The sequence below is a fragment of the Phallusia mammillata genome, chromosome 3 (assembly GCF_965637545.1).
Source record: "Phallusia mammillata chromosome 3, kaPhaMamm4.hap1.1, whole genome shotgun sequence".
NCBI lineage: Eukaryota > Metazoa > Chordata > Ascidiacea > Phlebobranchia > Ascidiidae > Phallusia > Phallusia mammillata.
This window is the reverse complement of record NC_137254.1, coordinates 20,671,740-20,691,697: the sequence shown is the minus strand read 5'-3', so window position 1 is coordinate 20,691,697 and position 19,958 is coordinate 20,671,740. Positions and strand designations below refer to the sequence as shown.

General features: G+C 37.4%; 2 protein-coding genes across 4 annotated transcripts; one reads left to right on the top strand and one right to left on the bottom strand.

Annotated features, from left to right (window-relative positions):
• Window positions 1-7,976: 7,976 nt before the first annotated feature.
• On the top strand, window positions 7,977-11,036 carry LOC145218504 (beta-1,3-galactosyltransferase 5-like). Of its 2 annotated transcripts, none has more exons than XM_080085917.1 (8): window positions 7,977-8,177; window positions 8,820-8,993; window positions 9,111-9,304; window positions 9,386-9,502; window positions 9,576-9,696; window positions 9,931-10,017; window positions 10,191-10,306; window positions 10,461-11,036. In XM_080085917.1, the coding sequence occupies exons 1-8, from the start codon at window positions 8,056-8,058 to the stop codon at window positions 10,610-10,612; spliced, it is 1,083 nt and encodes a 360-aa protein (XP_079942043.1). In that variant the 5' UTR covers window positions 7,977-8,055; the 3' UTR covers window positions 10,613-11,036. The 2 variants fall into 2 exon arrangements, with proteins under 2 accessions (XP_079942043.1, XP_079942044.1); XM_080085918.1 differs by lacking the exon at window positions 7,977-8,177 and adding an exon at window positions 8,432-8,515.
• A 482-nt stretch (window positions 11,037-11,518) lies between these two features.
• LOC145218506 (centrosomal protein of 19 kDa-like) lies at window positions 11,519-19,942 on the bottom strand. 2 transcript variants are annotated; one of them, XM_080085923.1, is made up of 6 exons: window positions 19,810-19,942; window positions 19,007-19,068; window positions 18,665-18,781; window positions 17,981-18,069; window positions 17,213-17,299; window positions 11,519-12,352 (listed from the first exon to the last, which is right to left on the bottom strand). In XM_080085923.1, exons 1-6 carry the CDS (start codon window positions 19,917-19,919, stop codon window positions 12,281-12,283), a joined length of 537 nt encoding a protein of 178 aa, XP_079942049.1. In that variant the 5' UTR covers window positions 19,920-19,942; the 3' UTR covers window positions 11,519-12,280. The 2 variants fall into 2 exon arrangements, with proteins under 2 accessions (XP_079942049.1, XP_079942048.1); XM_080085922.1 differs by lacking the exon at window positions 19,007-19,068.
• Window positions 19,943-19,958: the final 16 nt, after the last annotated feature.

Here is a 19,958-nt window from a genome sequence, read left to right as displayed (position 1 = left end):
GTAGCGGGCACATGCTTTCAAAACATCGTTTTTTGGCAGTTTGGGTAGGCTAAGCATTAAGTAATGGAAAATTGTAGCATGGCAAGCATGACTTTTTGTTTCATGGAAATTATATGCTGCTTTTGCGACATATGGTATTGAGCCACTAACGCCCCCACAGACTATCATGGCAGGAGTTCATCAGTGCTCACAGATAAAACCATACTCTGCAAAAGACTATTTTTATTGCGAAAAAATTGTCCAAGATATTTTGGAATTTGTTTCGTCAAACTGTGAGCTAAACTTTGCGCAATTAAAAATACAGCTTCATATGAAGTCGTAGCCCATAATCCGGTGCTCTTTTGTTTAAATTTATTAGGTTTGGCATTTTTATATTTCCCTGACACTTAAACTTTAATGAAAGGCCCATAAACTTAATAGTGGTCTCGTAATTTTGTTGGTGCAAGACTGCATTTGCTAAACGTACTACTACAAAGAACGCACTTAGGGCGCTGTGTTGAATCGGATTCTGCACAAGCAAAACCATACCTTATCATTTATTGCGCGTATTGTACTTTGTTGCGTCACAGAAGATAACCAATCAGGGGTTACTGCTTTACATTTAATGTGGGTACTGCTTTACGTTTAAGAAACTGAAGATTTTTTATGTGACTCATCGCCAAAGACATGCTGACATTTTTGGTAAGTTATATGCTATTATTGTGTGGCGTCCCATTTAAAGGTTGTCAAAATACTTCGAACACTGCACTAACGGCTGGCAACAAAAAACCCCTAGTTTAGAAGCGTCCTAGCACTCCTGTCTTTATTTAAAATTACTACATAAAACTTTACGACATCAGCAAAGTCACTGCGCAGCACAAAATTCGGGACAAGTTAACACTACGATCGTAGTGTCGACAGCTGTCGACAGCCGGGGAAGAACTTCTCACAACAGCACGTGGCCCACTGAAGGCCTTGCAAACACACGAAAAAAGACTCGCGACAGAACTATTAAAGAAACAAGGAAACTAACGATTCCCGTGGCTTCCTGTAGATCAGGGGTGGGCAACCTTTGTTACTGTAGGGCCAATTATAAATGTCAAAATTGGATCGCGGGGCGCTCATGTGCATGACACAAAGTGATTTTGCTTTGTTTCTTACCAAATATGCTTAACTACAAGTATCATTCGTATTTGATTCTAGCCACATTTTGCCAGATTGCAGAAAACTAGCATCAGGCGCATTAATCAGTTTAAAAATATGTATTAATTGGACTCGTTTGCCAGTACTTTTGAAATCCAAGCGTCTCTGCGGGCCGCACAACCTTTAATGAATGGCCGTGTGCAGCCCGCGGGCCGCAGGTTGCCCACCCCTGCTTTAGATTGTAGCTGGAATGCTTCGAAAGGCAACGACAGGGGATGAGTTAAAAAGGTGTAGTGGACGCTAAGTGGGCCGGGGGTTAAATTCCTGTACAGTCAAAAATAATGTACCGAGAAACATTTAAAGAGTTGAAATGGTATACGTGAACGTAACGAAAAGATGTGAAAAGCAGTTAGTGAAAACATGAAAAAACACATCGTAAAATAAAAATAAATGCGTTTAAGGAAAATAAGCACACACGCAGGAAACAATAAAAAAAACAAAAGAAAACTGCACACCACAAATTTCTCGTTTAAAAACGTCCGTTAATAATTATCTGCACTCATCGTTTACTGCGGTCGATTCAAGCAACATGTTTTCCAACTTTTTTACGGAATTTTCCAGTTTTTCCACAAGGTCCGGTGAAATTCCTTTCTTTCGTTCCAGAATATTGACACATAGCGTTTTGCTCTCTTTTGCATGTTCTACTAATTTTCCACAGCAGACAACTCTTGCGTGGTTGTAGCACGCCCAAGGATACATCCTAATGCTTTCAGTTTTGCTCTTTATTTGCTCGGTTTCCAAAGCAGTTTCAAACAGCTGCAGTGCTTTTTTGTAGTCTTTTTTAGCGGCCCAGTACTTTCCACAGCTAATCATGCAGTTAACAGATACACTCCATTCCAAATTTGTGATGGCTCTGTTGTACAAAACCTCGCTTTGTCGATCAGCATCCTCAACACTGAAGTTTTCGACACTACCTAGCGCAATAACCTTTGTATTAATGCGAACCACTGATCGCATTGTTGTGAGAATATCAAACTCTTGCATGGCAATGTTTTTCAGAATTCCGTGCTCGTAAAACAACGTATTGCGGATCTTCTCGCTCATGAGGTTTTCTTCGACAAACCGCTTATTATCTCGAAGAAAATTCTTCTTTTCTTCACGGGCAAAACTTTTGAGTCCTTTATGACGAATTCGCTCCAAAACACTGGCAGTAAGATACAGAAATATAGGTGCAATTCCGAAGCGTTTCTGAATTTCCTTTGAAATTTGTAGAGCAATGGTTGAAATCAGGGTAAAACGCTTACAACGTTGCAAAGTAATTCTACCTCTGTAGTAAAATATTAACTTACTTATGGTATGTAGGATTGATACAATGCGTTCCGACATATATGTCTTATAAAGTAGGTTTCTGTCCAAGAAAAGTGGCACGGACATTCTTCGAAACTCACTTATCTTAGACGGTTGAAGAGCAATACCGTTTTTCAAGGCAATTTCAAGATACTGTTTTACTTCAACATTTGATTTTTCACGGTAGAAATCCATTTCGTCTTTCTTGGGTTGCAAAGCAAGAGATATGTATTCATCTATGTTGAAGTTAGCAGCAAGGAGATTTCTTCCTGCGGTTGTACCCTTGTCAATGATCATTTTTGCCTGTTCTTGTATATTTTCCTCTGAGATAGAGGTAATCAGTGAATCAACAGAAATGTCGGAACCAGTTAGTGAACTTAGTATGTCCAACAGAATGGTAAGAGCTTTTTTGAGGTTTACTTCAGCTTCTGAAACATCTTCGTCAGCAGATTGATACCAGCTAAGGACGGAGCCAATAACTTCGTACAAATGGCTGCAACATAGCTGCAGTAGTACATCATTTTCATCCTTGGTACAATACTTCAATACTGATCGTATGTGTGGTACCATCTCGTCGATGAAAGTGAAGTTTTTTGGAATTCGCAAATCCTTGTGAACAATACTTGCAACTGATTTGATTGTGGGATAAACTGCTTCAGATAACCCACCAACTTCATCAAGGTAAAGACGCACAGCGATAAAAACTACTTCATGAAATGTAACATACTTGTTCATGTAACCATCGCCGGTAACTTTGCACATTCCGTAGTTGCTAAGGGTATTGATTAATTCGTCGGACTCTATCCTGTTAAGATAGTTGCTGTGGTAAATGTCGTGGTTGTCAGTTTCATTTCTTATGTACTGCATAATTCGCCCTATTAGTATTTGTGGTATGTTTCCATGATGAAGCAAACTAAGAGACAAAATTGCTTTCCAGATTCGTAACGCATCTTCGTCTTCGCTTCCCGGCGGAACGAGTAGCATTAATACGGCTTTGTGCAAATGATTTACTTTTAGCTGCTTTTCTTCGTGTTTTATGATATTATGGACGAAACATTTATCTTCTAGATTTTCCAAGTACATTGTAAAGGATATTGCAGGTGACCTAGCCGCTTTTACTGCTTGTAAACCTAAAGGTGAACCACTTAATCTCTCAATTATTCGTACGGCAGCAGGTTTTTCATGTTCTTCACATAAGTCTGTCACCCCTAGCAACAGAAGGCCTTCCTCAATGGTCAAACCCATAATCTCTTGCATGGTGAAAGAACTGGACCTGGGCAAAATGCAGGTGCTTTTTGTTTGTGATGTAATATACACGTGAAATTTCTCCTGGCGACCTTTTATGCTTTCAACACATATAATAAAATCTTCCAGAAGCCCATTGGATTCTCCAAAGTTGTGATTTTTATTGGGATCCTCAACGATAATCAGAATTGGAAAGTTGGACGAATAAAGTAAATCCACATACTCTTTGCATCGATTATCACTCACCAAGTGTTCTATGGCACTTTCAATAACTCCATCATCTTTTAACAGCATCGAATGTTTCACCATACATTCCAGAAGCTTCTTTAACTGTGTTTTAATATCGTGGTTTATGTCACTGCACTGAATATGCCACTTTACAAAAACTGTACTTTCTAAATTATAAGGAAATTCCGCCCCCAATTTTCGAACAATTTCCGACTTTCCAGATCCAGGCATTCCGTGCAAATGAAGAACCGATATGACTTTATCTTTTTGATGTTGTTTGACTTCTTGATACGATTTGTTCTCAATAAAGCGAGGTGTCACTTGACCGATGTTGTTGATAGAAATTGGTTCACGGTGACGCGGTTGGCTTCCTTTAATACAAGAATTTTCTTACATGCTTGACCAATTAAACATGTTTGTTTGTGGGATGTAAATGTGATGATATTAACCTCCTAAAACGCCCGACAAATTGGTCATTTCAAGTGTATTAAAAAGTACAAGGTTACAAACCTGCTGACTGTTCGTGGTACGTGACATCGCTTGCGCCAATTGGTGAGTTTATCAACGTCGGATTGTGGAATTCGTACACTGTTGACAACATATATTACTATAAATACGAGATCATGTTTAGTATTGTTATCGGCACTGAAGCCACTACGCAGTTCTGCAACCACACTCATAACAAACATCACAGTATGTCGAGCATGTAATACCAAATGGAGTCGATCACTGAACTATGACCGTGTGCCGAAGCGTAGACCAGAACATTCTAGCCCAGTGATTTCCAACCATGCGGTCGCGAACACCAAAGAGGACGCCACACATTATTGAGGGGCTCGCAAAGACGCAACCCCTTTTAGTAAGATAATATCCACAACATGTAAGCTTTTCCCGTGACTTCTGTTTGGCATAATTACCCATTGTACCATTTGAGTTCGAATTGGCGCTAAAGCATTGCGATTGTACACTGTTATGACTTTGGTTTTGGCGTCTCTTAAAACAAAAAACGAGCCATAATCACAATTTTAAAGTTTGTTAGTAAATGTTTGATGAAGGTTGTAAATCTTTTTATGTGTGTTTGCATGGGGTCGGGTTGTGTTGGAAAATCTCCAATAGGGGAAGCGAAAAAATAAGGTTGAGAACCATTGATCTGCCTTGTACGTTGCACATGCTAGGTTTTAGTAGCAGACTACCAATTCCAATTATTCAACATACCCGTAATTGTACCAGCCCCTTTTTTTGGTAGCTCAACGTTTTTGTAGCCTCCGCCTTGCCGCACACAAAAGCTTGTCTCAGTGACTATCGTTTTGATTGTGTTTATTTGCAAATAGTTCAATTTATTAATTCAAATGCTCAGTTTGTGTTTTCATTTCTTGGCGAATTAGTTTGCTAATAAAACCAACAGGGAAATCGAGTTTAATCAATAAAGTTTCTTACGTTTTTTTTAATTGTAAAGTTCGGTTCGTCACAGTTTGTTATGCACACAATCCTTATCGGGTCATACCAGATAATAATTGCTGCTAAATAACGCGAAATTTAGATTTGTTTCTGTACGGAGGGTGCACGGGCAGTAAAATTTAGCGACACGTATGCCCAAATTGCTCTACTTCAGGTTATAGTACAACAAGTGATGCTGTTTACCTATCGTTTGCGGTAGCAGGGTGCTGGAATTGGCTATTTCTTCTACTGGTGCTGTGGTATCTTCGACAGGTCTTGGAGGCCCACAGCGTTCTGTACAAAAGGATACAACAACTGTTTGGATTCTTTCTCGTGTAATAGTATTTTTTGGAAACACTTTACACATTTCTCGTGTTTGTTTATCGTATATAGTTAGTCGCTCAATTCGATAATATCGATGGAGTAGATGTGGCAATCAAATGTCCAAAAGTTCATGTTACGGCATTGATTAGGAAAGTTTAAAGGTTTTTTTCACATCACAAATATTTTTTCCATTATTTGTAAAAGAACAAATCTGTTAAAAAGAATCCTACCTGCGCTGGACTCCATTTAGCATTTAAGAAACGAATTAATGCAATGTCAGAATTGCCTTCCAATGCAGAAATCAGCCCACGTACGTGATGTAGTACTTGCAAAGTGACATTGGTCGGTAAAGGTCACGCTTGACTGAGGAAATTATCAGTCGTGTTGCAAACAACAACGACAATCTCTAGTTTAAGATACGATAACACTGGTAAAAATATAAATAAATGTAAAAAATAAAAATAACGTTGGTTTTTTTAGACTGGCAACTCAATGATGTACAATTCTCTTTAAATAATAATAAAGATATTACAAACAGTCATATTGCTTCCAAATCACCCCAGAATGTAGATGTAGACTTGTGGAGTCACTATTTTCATGTCGCTTCATTCCAGTAGTGCCCTTTAACAATCTATTTTGAATTGTTTTTCAACAAGACTGGAATTAACTTTGCTTCTTGGGTTCGTGACTATTAGGGTATAAGTCCAAGTCATAGTTTTACTAAATGTCTCACAATTTTTGACTGATTGCGGTATGCCAAAATACCTAAATAAAAATGTCGCTGCTAAATTTGTCGTTTACATAAGAGCGAAAACAACTGCTTAAACCAACCCAAGTCTTGTCGTGTACCTGATAAAAATTCAACCAGCCCGTCTGCATAGCATTGCTTTAGATCAGTGGTTCCCAAACTGGGGTCCGCGTCCTTTAGGGGTCCGTGAGGCAATTTTAGGGGGACCGCGAAGCGGTTGAAGTAATTCTATAATCTTATTTGGCGTCAGTTTGAGCCACTAAATAAGTTTAAATCAAAGTAGAATTGAGAATCGACTGTCTCCATTACTAAACAATTGCCTTTATTGAATGACAACTATCAAAAAATACAATTGTTCGCGCACAATCGTAATGTTTTTTGTCCTGTTTGTGATGTCACATGCTGTCTTTGAATGATTGTTTTGCGCAATTTTGCATAACTAGCTAAAATCCTGCAATTAACTTTCGTTTGTGTGAAATACATTTAGGGTTAAGGACCGCGAGCCCTCGAAATTATGGCGAAGGGACCGTTTTGCAAAAAATATGAAAAAGTTTGGGAACCACTGCTTTAGATACAACTCCTAGCACAATCATAACTCAGGTTTTATATGGGTAAATACTAAATAACACTGTGCTGCACGTAAACAGGCGAGTAGAAGAAATATCGCATTTAAATTTTGCAAATCTGAAATAAGCACTACCTTGATCAAAACAAAACCACATGTGCCTGACTGAACCACACGGGAACTGTATGGAATGTTATGTGCACCAACCAGCACAGTCGTCATCCAAAAACGCCAGCACAGTTGGTGATGCGGAACTGTGCGTGATGACGCCAGCGCGTTACAGGCACGCTTAACTGAGGCTCAATTCGTTTCAGACCCGACTTTTAGGCGATTGGTTTATTTAAATACATCTACAACACCGACTTAACGTCTTTATAGGATTGAAAAACACTGCTGTGTCGGTAAAATATTCCTTTTGGGCCATGCTGCATGCAGATTAGTTTGGCTAAAATGAGCAACATCTGGTAAAATGAGCCACATACGGTGATTGTATCAGCTTTACTCGAGGTTGTCGGCTAGGAACCGGTTCTCCCAACTTTTTGCTTTCAGGAAGCGGTTCGTGTGAACCCGTGCTAATCGGTTGAATCCCACCAAATTGAACTAGATTTGAACACATTTTTTGTGACTCTGGAATAGACTTTATGATTTTGCAGCACCTAGTGGCGAACCCACTAGCGTTTGCAACAAATGTCTGCATGATCACTTGCACAATTTCAAGTTTACAATTCAAGTGTAAACAATTGGTAAAATTAGTTCTATCTTGTCGAAAGTAGGGCTTGTACATGAATGTTAGTAACCTTACTTGTTTGAATGAACTGCAGTAGAGTGCAAATGGTGGGTTTCGGATTGCCATGGAAATATAGAAATCATTTCTAAAATGCTGTTTTCCCTGGGGCATTATTACGGTACGCATCGAAGCATGAATGAATTCATGCCGTCTGGCTTCATTGCACCATTTACTATTCGTTAACGTCACGTATATTGTGACGAAATAAAAGTCAATTGGAACGTAGAAGGCAAGTTTACTTGTTTTACAGTTATGCTGTCAATTTGCAAAACTAAGGTATATCGTTTATGTCGGTTAGGCTTTAGAAACAAAGTTCTTGCTTTTGTGGTTTGTGTGACAGTGGTGGTCCTTCTGCTTGCGTCAAAGCTAGGACGGTAAGCTTATTAGCTAAAATCATGTTAAACTAATGTTTTGATGTATTTTTTCTCTCTGTAATGTGCGATGTAACTAGATTTATGGTACTGTGAGATTGGCAATTAACAAATATTGTTAAATTAACAGTGTCCTATCTCCCATGCTAGCAATATCTAAACGCAAAAGTAGGTTTACTCGCTGTTTGCCCTGAAGCAATTCTACCATAATAAAGAATACAAAGCACAAATCAGTATCCGATTTGTGTAACCAGGTTGTAACAATAAAAAAGAAAATGCTTTTGACTCAAAAGCAGCTCTTTCGCCTATACAAGCATGGTCAGCAAAACAACCAAGGTTAGGTAAAGGAGAACCGATGTAAAAGTATATGTGTTATTTGAGTGTATCAAATCATTGTACGTGATCTGATGTAGGCGCCAAAGCGGCATGTCGTATTGTGCGCGAATAATCTCGATAGTTAGCGTTACGACCGCAACTTGATATATTGCCCTCATACACAAGTATTGGCACACAAACGAGGACTATAGCAAACATAAAAGACGGAGGAGCTCAAAAATCGTATGTCCCCAATTCTTCTCTACAGCATCAGAATACAGTACTTAAGGTACATGTCAAGCTTTATCGTTACCAGATATGTGTTTGCAGGTCAAGCGGATCGTTTCGACAGTCACGTGACTTTTTCGCCGACAAGCACATTACGTCAGACGGGATTTTCCCCTTACCGCGAAGACAAGCATTTCGCAATGAACAAAAGAAAAACTCGGTGCTGCCACTGCGATTTTTCAAACACAAACCTGGTGTATCTGCGCACAATTTCGAGTGAGTATGACCCCCAAACAGTTAACGACTTTTGTTTGAAAACCGTTTTTAATAATGGCACATAGATGTAATGAATTTCAGCTGACTTCACTATTGCTATTGATATATATGTTTTAGTTGGATCACCAATCCACGACAGTTGTGTCTGCCTCCACTGGGTCATCAAACGAATATTCATAAACACGAAGTTTATCTTTTGGTGACGATAGCAAGCGCTGTATGGGAGTTCGAAAGACGGGAACTGATTCGGAAAACGTGGGCTTCGGTTGCAAAGCCACATGGAAAGACAATAAAATACGTGTTTTTCCTTGGTATGATATATTTGATTATTTAGAAGTGCTGTTAACATTTAAAACTGCTTTTAAATTTACGATTAACATTTTATCATATAGGAAACAGTGGAAAATCTGAGCATTTTGTAGCGGTTAAAAATGAGTTCAAGATGTACGGTGACATTGTAATGGAAAACTTTGCAGAAACTTACAAAAATCTTACTTTGAAAACTCAAGGTAAGGGGCGTATAAGGTTTTAGCGCTGGTTATGACCAAAACCCAAACATGCTAGCTTATAATTTTGTACCAGGTCAGCTCAAGTGGGCGACGTATTTTTGTCCCAACGCTCGTTTCGTCATGCACGTGGACGATGACGTGTTTGCTGACGTCGGCGGTGTTGTAGATTATTTGATTAAACAAGAACATCAACGGTAAGTAACGGTTTTAATGAATGTTGTATCATTGTAACAAGCGGAGCAAAAAATTCAGAGCCAGTATATGTGTGTAATAAATGACTACTTTTCGACAAGTGCTAATGTCATCAACAGGTCATAAGAAATTAAAAGCGACAGAAGGCATGCATACTGGCTCTGATTTTTGCTTAGATGATTTAAAACCGTGAATAGTGTACCGAAAATGTAACAAGCTCTTCAATTTATTTGTAGGATTCTGCGCTGTGCAAAAGTCTTTAAACCTACTGTTCGGCGAGAAGGAAAGTGGACAATGAGCAAAAAAGATTATCCGCGAAGCCAGTAAGTCAATTGCTTCCCTTTATCCCAACTCATCTTGGGGACACTTTATTGCAAAAAGCACTATCTGATAAAACCCGACGATAACAATGCATTTTATGTACATATAAAAGAATCGGTAACAAAAATGCGATGTCGGCACAACTGTTGCTAAGGTTAACAACTTATTTTTCCAGGTACCCTCTTGCTTGCGTGGGCTGGTGCTTTGTGGTGTCACAAGACGTGGTGAACGACTTATACTACATGTCACTTGATACATTTTTGATTCACTTGGAAGATGTGACTTTTACAGGTAAGGTACACGGACATATCCGATCTCCATTTACTATGTATTTTGAGTTCACTATCGACAAATATGGAAGATATTTTTGCGAAGATGAATAATATTCAACTTATTTTTTTGGGAAAATTGGAATTAGAACTAATTAGACCTTGTTAATTTGAAGGAATTCTTCGAGAGCGCATCGGAGACTTGCAGTTGGCCAAGATGCCGAACGGTGAAACTTTATGCCAGCACAAAGGTTGGCCGAAAGATGAACCAACCAATAAAAAACTTGAAGACGCATGGTTGGAATTACAAGCAAAAAACACCCCATAAAAATATTTCTAAAATCGCCAGCTGCTAAAACAGTGCATTTTCGGGAAGATGTAGAAGAGAAATTACCACTTTGGCTCCATTGCTTTTCACAATCCTGAACTATACAAATGTAAAATTTAACTGAAAATTTAGCTTACATGTGCGTAAAGATACACTGGTATTTAATGATCTTGTTTTACTACATACTACAAACAGTCCAGTGCTGATATTCGTCGCGCTATTGTAGGATCACAATATCCATTGGATAAGCAATTGCAGCCTGTCCACTGTATACCTTACAATTCGAAACAGTATAGTGGTTCTGGGCAATAAATTGTTTTTATTTTCTGCGCTTTACCCATGCCATGTGGTGTGAATGTTCTTCAACCAAACTTGTTTTTGACTATTTTCTGTCTTCAAAATAAATCAGTGTTATGTGTGTTGATATTGGACTCAGCTGTGGGAGTTTCAAGAGAACAACAACGGACGAAGCAATTGCAATACTGTAGGTACATGGTTTAAAAAGTACCAAACTAGTATAAACCACTAGTCATACATTGTTTTAGCATTCGACATTTTGCAAGTTATACATTTGAAAAGCATGGTGTGCTTTATCAAAGGTGTTTTGTAGATTAACAAAAGCGACCACATACTACTGTATTTTAGATGAATAGGTATAACTTACGAAAATATAGTTGATTGACCAGTGCACAATTTGAATAGCCAACTGATTTTAACTTGGAAATAAACGTTTTTATACTTGTGGCATATAGGATGAAAGGTGGAAATCGTTATAAGATTGGTACCAGAATACGAAATGATTCCCAGAAACTTTCACTAGAAATGTTTGTTTGAACATTTTTCTAGAAAGGAAAGAGGCCTAATGAACAAATCTTTACATGAACAATGCAAATTCAGAACTACCTGTATGTTTGGCGGAAAAGTATATAATTGTATTACAACGTTTTTTGGCAGATAAAAAAGTACATTAGAAAAACACAAAACAATTATAAACGAGCCACAGTGCTGTTTTAACATTTAACAATGCCAAAAAAGAAATGATAGAGGTTTAGTTGGTAATAAAGTTAAATTCGATTAAAACCAAAGATGTCACACATATTTAAAGTCATTGACTCAAATAAAAATACCTAAACATGTAAACTGACTAACGGTATATTAGTTATGTCCATGAATTAAGGTTTAACTAGAACAAATGTTGCACCGAACTATACCAAGTTTCGACGTCCTATTCCAGACGCCTTCATCAAGACATAGCAAAAAACATAATCGTTTTTGTAAATACAGTAAATCTCGGCTAATCTCGACCCGTTTAGACCAGAAATTTGTCCGGATTAGGTGAAGATCCTGATTAACCGAATCCCCTTTAACCGAGGTTTACTGTAGTTAAATACCAATTTACTCTAATGCACGTTTCCACTTTTGACAAATGTCTTCCAGTGTGTCTTGCCAATACAAATAAGCCTAAGTGCGAAATTTCGTCATATTCTTTTACCAACTTTGGGAAGTGCTTTTTGCTTTGCCAACTTGGCAAAACTAATTACTATTTAATATTTTTATAACCTTGCACTGCGCAATTTGTTGCAATACTACCGTTGAGGTTCTATTTTAAAATAGAGTCGTTTGTAATAAAAAAGAAACTACTGTAAACGTAAAAAGAGAAACGTTGCTTTAGAATTCATCGTTATCTGATTCGCTGTCCCATCCTGACGCTTCAACCGGTGCTACTTCATCAAAGTCCACCTGAAAATTGATTGATTGTAAAGAAGATTTCAATTCAACCTATTGCATATGGCAAGAGTAGCCTAATTAATAAGTCGATTGCATTGCATATTGGTTGATCGAATGGGAGATCCTATACTACATAGGTGCCGGGTGGCATATTTCCAAAATGTTTCCGAATTCGAACCACAGGGCTTTTTAAGCCAATCACAAAGGCGGGTTTTCCCGGGTCATGTGACTTTTTAACCAATCAGCCTAGTCGACTCATTGAACCAATCTCACAACAGCTTGCGTAGTAACCAGTCAATCTGCCTTGAGTTACAATATTTGAAAGTTAAGGTTGTGCGTGGTTTATCATTGTATTACTAAAATATAAGCATTTTAAAAGGCATTTTTAATAATTAATTATAAGCTTTTTTGTAAATAATCATCTGATATTGTTAAGTGGATTCCCTGCAGCAAATGGTGGAACTTGGAGAAAAATTACAGTAGTAACAAAAGGAAGTAAAGAAATGTTTTTTAGATTGACCTTACAATCAGCAAAAGAATGGGACGAGTGGCTTAAGTCTTTTTGTGTAGTTTCTATTACTAGCTGAAATGTATACAAAACATTTCTCAACCCTAAAATATTTTGGGGAAACCTTTAAATGCCATCTTAATCAGTTTTGCCATAATGAAGCTGGTGTATCAAAGTCAACACTTTGTGTCCTGTGTCTATGGATGTTAAGATCAAACTTTACACCAAGTCAACTAAACGTCACATAAGTTGGTTTCTACTCATCCATGTATAGTAAGTTTGGCAGTTAACCACAATCACCTGCTTAAAGCTGCCGGAAACCTTGGTTAGCTAAAGATCAGTGAATCTACAAAAAAGATTTTCTTCATGTATTTTCGGCAATGATTGTCAGTGTCTCAAGCATTACAAACCCATGAGACTAAGTTGCTTGTTACAGATGGAATAAGTGCAGTCACTAACAACTGCCATAATCCAAAACCCTGCTCTGTGTACCATCTCTGGGATCATTGGCGTAAATGTAACTTTGGGGCATAAAGTGGTATAAATTTGTTTTGTGCTATACAGAAGTATGCTGAAGAATCTGAGGCTAAGATCCGCTTTGTTATGTTTGTGCCATTGTAAGGCCGATCATGGAAAGAATCCACAAAATGATGTTACAATCTTCTGAGATAGTGTTTGTGGCTTCTACAACCAATCTGGATCAGACTAATGCCTCACTTACAGTCCTGTGATGTGGTAGTCCAATTGGGGATGGATCAGGGATCAGCACCTCAGAAGCAAATGTATGCAGGCGTTGCATTGGGGCAGGAGCATGCACCATCTGTGAAATTCTTTAGTGATTTGGCCACTACACATCTACATAAGATCATGGTGGCTGTTCAAATGCCATGGAAAACAATCCAACCACTTCATTATCTGATAGCATTGCTGGACCATCACACAAACCAGTGACTGAATGTCCGGACTACACTGCAGAGAACTTTTCTTAAATTTAATAGTGTTCTGAGTTTATAAAGACCAAGCACTCTAGTGACTTTAATTAAAAGGAAACTAAAAAAGTATTAGAAACAAATAAGATCAGCACTTCATTCATTTGGAAGAAACTCAATTGGCAGCCGCAATGCTGGGAGCAAAATACATTGTTTTTTTTGGTACTGACATTAAAATTATATATTTTCTTGGTATGGTTGGTACAAAAAATTCATTTCCTTTTGTGTTTTACTTTTTTTCTTGCAGCTTTTCCGTGCATTATTGTATAAATTGTTAAATGGTCTTGGATAAAATTGTTACTGCTGGTAGATATCATATTGCTTACTATTATTGCCTAATTTGGTTTGTAGATTGGGGCAATTGGCTTTTGATTAATTTATTGGATTGTAGGTTGGGCTATTTGCTATTCCAGAACCTGCATGGATGCATAATCATATTTGTTGTTTAACAATTAGAATTTACTTTTCCATGCTCCAAAGTGATTACCTATAGCTTAGTGTGCCTTAAGCCACCAGAGTTTAGGCCTGTAAGTCTGGAATCAAGAAAGAGCAGTTGTGCTGCCAAAACAAATAAAACCTTGAGAAGGGATGGACTACAGGAAAAGGCAGGGCAGATCGGAGACATGAAGCACTCCAAGTTAAAGGGCATTTGCTTGACATTTAGCTATTACTAAAGTTATTGTACTAGTAAACATATTGACTATCATGGAGAATGTGATACCAATAGATTATCATTGGATCTACTTTATAGAACTGTGTTGACTGATTATTTAACTGTGGTTACTGCATGCATAATAAACAAACTTTTGGAGGACTGTTGAAATGAGTGATATAATGTTTTAATTTAGGTACAACTGTTTTCTTCCATATAAAGAGTTGCAAATAAATAAACTAATGTAAACCATGAAGGAAAATAAATAGCCTGTGTAGCAAGGTCAAGACAAACTAATTTAACTTGCTGACAAATAAGACTGGTCATATAGAGTGCTGTCAATAGCCAAGCTTGCTAACCCTAATTTGGAGCATTGTAAGTAAAAAGGTGTTTTGTTTCATACATGAGATTGCAAATAAAAAACAAAACTGGTGCAAACAAGAAAAGATAAAATAACTGAGAAAAAGCTGCTCACATCAGGTGAGATAAGGAAAATAAATTTCTGACACTGCTGCATAGCTGTTTTTAGGTGGTAGCTATTCTGTACAACATTTTTTGGGACTATTATCATTTCAATGTCACAAGAAAAACAATAAATATGGTAGCACAAGTAAATCTTCTCATAATTTATTTTATACTGTAGTCGTTTTTTTTAATCCTGCATTGGCTCTCAAGCACACTACTTCAATTTGCTATTTCACGATCACCTGTTTTATTGTAAACTTACGACAAAATTCCAGCATGCACAATAAAAATAACATATACATTGGTGGCACAGAACAACATTCAAAACTGAAAATACTGGGAGATGTTTGGAACAACTATGCAAATGGTGTGCCTGGTGTACACTTATGTCAGAACTGCACCTTTCTACCTGTACTAGAACTGGAGATATGCGATGTTTTGTGTGTTTGCTGGAGCCTTTTTTCCGCTGTTTGCCCTGGGGGCGTAGGTGAACTGCACTGTGTACAATTATAAACCATTCATTTCTGTAGGTTAGGAACAGTTTGTTGATCCCAAGGTATGGCATGCATAATGTGTTAAATTGCGTTGATCATAGGTGCTTGCACTAGAGACAATGAGGCATAATACACTATTTTATGCCATGCAAACTTGCCTGCATGCAGTGCTCATCATATACAAAGTACAATTTTGAGATTGATTGATTGAAGGGGATGCGTAATCATGCGTTGCTATCCTAAACAAACACATACCATTAATAATACAAAATATTTTGCACAAAATCTATTTCAGACTTATAAAAAGAATGAGTGTATAATTTATCATTTATGATTATGAAGCATATATTGCACAAAAGTGATTTTACACTCAATAAAAATTATCTGTGTATAATTTACTGCTATACATAACCTAATAAACATTACCTTCAGTTCAAACATCCAAAATGCATCAGTCCTCACCATGTTCTGACTTGTTAAAACGTTTTTTTGAATCAAAACTGACATAAAACTTGCAACGTCGACAATACTGAAGCCAAAATAACCGCTCAGCAACCTAGACGTGACGTAACGGCAACCGCTGCTGTGGTTGGCTTAAAAAGCCCTGTGGTTCGAATTCGGAAACATTTTGGAAATATGCTGCCGGGTGGGCGGTGGGCCTTGCGTTTGTAAAGCACGGTGGCGGCCACCGTGGATATTTTGATTTGTTTGTAGCGGTACCGTACGGAACATCGTAAAATCTGGGAACAATTTTGCTTTTAAACAAGCGTACTGGCAAAAAACACCAAAACGTGCCGAAACTGCAACCTGTTTTGGTTAGTGTTTTGTTTATGACGTCAAACACACAATGGTTGGCAGCGAATGTATGGCCATTATTGTGACAATGCGATTGTACTTTAATAAATGGTTATTTTAGGACTTTAGGTAATACGAGAGCAACAACTTGACGAAACATTTCCTAAACGTTGCCAATAATAACGTTAAAGCAAAGTGTTTCAAATGAATGTTATTCCATTTTTTTAAAAATTTGACGAACGCTGCATTGTATTTTCTAGTTGGAGCTCGTGTGGTTGTACGCATCAGTGACGTCACATGAAGTGACGTAATAATTTACGTCCGCCACCTTGCATTTTTGTAAAACTCGGCGCCTATGCTATACTACCATAACAACTCACATCATAATTTTTTTTCAAATGCCGTTAAATAGCGCAAGAGCATTTGCAAATGTTTAAAAGCAAATTGTGTAAAAATGCTAACGGTTATAGGGCTATTAAGGTTGGGGTAAGGTTTTGTAATACGTAATAACATCAACCCAACCAAAAAATTAGTTCCTAATTTAAAATTTAGCTAACCTATTCCAGTGTTTATGCTCTAGTTCTCAGCTGAACCGGGTGACATTGAAACTAATAGACGTAAGCCTATTCATTTCTGTCATTTAATTGATAAATGGAGACATGATAGTCATTTCGGCAGGTATGCCACTAAATTCGAAAAATTTGGCGTTTTTCAAATGGTTCAAAAACATGGTTATATACATCAGGTAATTAAACGCACATTATACTAAAAAAGAATCTTCAGTATAATTGACACAAATATATATTTTGCTTTTTTGTAGTTATTTTGTGGTAGCTCACATGCCGAAAATGTGTGAACAAGAGTAAACGTATAAAAGATGTTGTAAACAATTTATTGCACATAAACTGATTTGTGCCTGTAAATTTGCCTAAAATTCAGTCAAATTGTATTACTATTGTAACTGTTTACCTGTACGTCGTACTGGAAATCGTGGTCGTCAGGTTTAATGCGGTTGCTCTCAAAAGCTTCGTCCATGATTCGTTTTGCTTTGTCCACCTTCAGAAAACAAACAAGTTTTGAAAACACCGAGTTATGAGACCAAAGTGTCAAATTGTAAAATTTTTAGACTATGATTTGAAAAATATTGCATACTTAATAATTTAAAATATATAGTCGATATTTTACTTTATTGAGAAACCAAAATAACTTTCCAAAATTGGGGCAAGGTTTTGCTACGACTACAGCGATTTCAACTACGCCTAGAGTTCAATGATTTGGGATTGACCTATTGCATATACAGAGTCTGCGTTGTAAGCGGTTCCAAAATTGAGGCCGGACCCGGTCCAAAGGTGCCACCCCAAACATACCAGCCCAACTATATATACAAATTTGATGAAATTGCGACACAAACAAACCTAGTACACAAACTCGCTTAATTCAAACTTAAGTCCCAACCAATTGACTGAAAAATGCGGCCCGACTTACAGGTCTGTACCAGGTGTCACACACCGGTGGACAGCACAGGGATATTACAAGGACTTTTTGATAAAAACAACAACGCCTCTTATGATTGATGACAAGTTGCAATCCTTACAGGCACAGAACACATTTCTTGGCAAAACCCGTCCACAAAACAATGCTTACCATAAAACCATATTGTGGCGTAAAAACGTATGCAGAGTCTGACCTATAACACCCTTTAAGTAAAGCGTTAAAGTTAAAACTTTTTCGACCAACCTCTTGTTCACCCAACTTGTTTAGATCTTGATTGGGGTCGATGGTGACTTGCTGCTTGGCGTATTCAACAGCTTCGCTTAACGCTTTCCCTGAATATTATGTTTAACTTTAACCAAAACCTTACACATTTATTCAGCAATAAGATAAAACATATTCATACTGGGAGCAACCTAAAGTGTTCGTGCAGACCAGCGATCACGACATACTCCTTTATAAACCATAGTACCCCAGGCTATCGAAGACGTAATAATATTCCAAACCAAGCCTCCTAAGCATTCACACAAATGGCAAAGCATAAGCTAAAAAATCTAACCAGCGGTGGGATTTTTGAATCGAAAACCAGGTCTGGAACTATACTATACAAAGGTTCGGTGGTAAGTGTGCCACAAGCGTTTTTCTTGCCTATGCTTTGTCATATGTGGTAATATTTGGGAAAACGGATTGTTTCGGTATCAAGGGCTGGCGTACTATGTTGCATTATATAAAGAAAGGATCAGCAACATCCTTTAAAGTCGAGGGTTGAATAGAAAACAAAACATATGGGAAGAGTTTCACGTATAGATCGTTTCGCATTGAATGAACTATTATGTCAAGCATAAAATTAAAAATAGGTAGTAAATAAAGCGCTTCTAACACAAGAATAGGTTTTAGGGAAAACAAATTACTTTGTGGTTTCATATTTACCTTTCATGTGCGCTTGAATGATGTGAAGCATTTTTTCTATTTGGATTAATGAAACCTCATTCAACAATGTTCGGTGTCTTTGGTTTGTTTTCATGTCTTCCGCGAATCTTGGAACGTCTAAAATGCAATAATACTTAAAACATGTAAGCTTTTTAAGGTCATAAAACAAAAGCATATCATAGTATCTAATTTGCCGCATCTTTCCATAAACATTATTTTTAACGCGATATTTATACCTGATTAACGTATGGTCCACAGAAACGGTAGTATAATACCAAATCTGCCGCAAAAGTTTAGAAACAAAACTGAATACTGGGCTCAAAGGCTGAAATGAAAACTTACATCCTGATTGATGTTTTGAACTGAACCTTATGTAGTTAATGGCAGTGAACTCCTTTATGACACTATAAAACAACTTTAATGATAAGTAAACTAAACAAAACGCCTAACATTTTGCAGACGTGGCTCGTGTTTTCTAGATACAACAATTAGTCAACGTATACATTTTTAAAACGTCGATTTTGAAAGTTCAAGTTTTGAAACATATCTGACCGAAACCGAAAAAATGGCCAAAAAGCATGCCGAAATGTTTTTGAAACTTCAGTGCACCATTAGTATTAACTACTTGGGACCTAAGTCAGTGGTTCCCAACTTTTTTTGTTACATTCCTCCCTTCGCCCATTTTCGAACTATTCATTCCTCCCCATAAGAAGAAAAACAAATATAACATTAAAAATTAAAGCATTTTGAAATAGACCTTATAATTTGGGATGTCCATTCAGAATCCATTACCAAATGTAAACCGGGTCCAAATTTGAATGGACATAATAATGTACACACAAAAATATTCTGTAACATTTACAATATAATTTTTTTTGCAGTTTTTATAAAATTCGAGTTCCTCCCCGGTTGGGAACGACTGACCTAAATAGATAATACTAATGGTGCACGTAAGTCTTAGGTTAACATCATATCCATTTAATATAGCATGTCCATTGACCATATTTTTAAAGAAATCTTTATTGAATCGCATATTCAGTTCATATTGCACCAAAAACTTTGTCAAAATTGATACACGATTTTAGCATAAACCACAAACGGATTCGCATAGAGGTAATTGGCTGTAGCGACCCAGAAAAACTTACTTGAACCTTCCTTGAAATTTCGTACTGGCATCGTTCGACATCTCAACTTGTTGGACGAGTTTTCCACGTACGTTACGACCAATGATGGAGGTTTCAGCTTTACGCCGCATTGTTTAACAGAATACATTATATTACGTCATAGAGCCTAC

What these genes read in the sequence shown, in the direction of transcription:
- LOC145218504 (XM_080085917.1), top strand. Translation starts at nt 8,056, where the DNA reads ATGCTGTCAATTTGCAAAACTAAGGTATATCGTTTATGTCGGTTAGGC. An exon ending in AAAATACGTGTTTTTCCTTG is followed by an intron (nt 9,305 to 9,385) that starts GTATGATATATT and finishes TTTATCATATAG; the next exon opens with GAAACAGTGGAAAATCTGAG. An exon ending in AAAGATTATCCGCGAAGCCA is followed by an intron (nt 10,018 to 10,190) that starts GTAAGTCAATTG and finishes TTATTTTTCCAG; the next exon opens with GTACCCTCTTGCTTGCGTGG.
- LOC145218506 (XM_080085923.1), bottom strand. Translation starts at nt 19,919, where the DNA reads ATGCGGCGTAAAGCTGAAACCTCCATCATTGGTCGTAACGTACGTGGA. An exon ending in AAATTTCAAGGAAGGTTCAA is followed by an intron (nt 19,069 to 19,809) that starts GTAAGTTTTTCT and finishes GTTGTTTTATAG; the next exon opens with TGTCATAAAGGAGTTCACTG. An exon ending in ATTTCCAGTACGACGTACAG is followed by an intron (nt 12,353 to 17,212) that starts GTAAACAGTTAC and finishes ATCAATTTTCAG; the next exon opens with GTGGACTTTGATGAAGTAGC.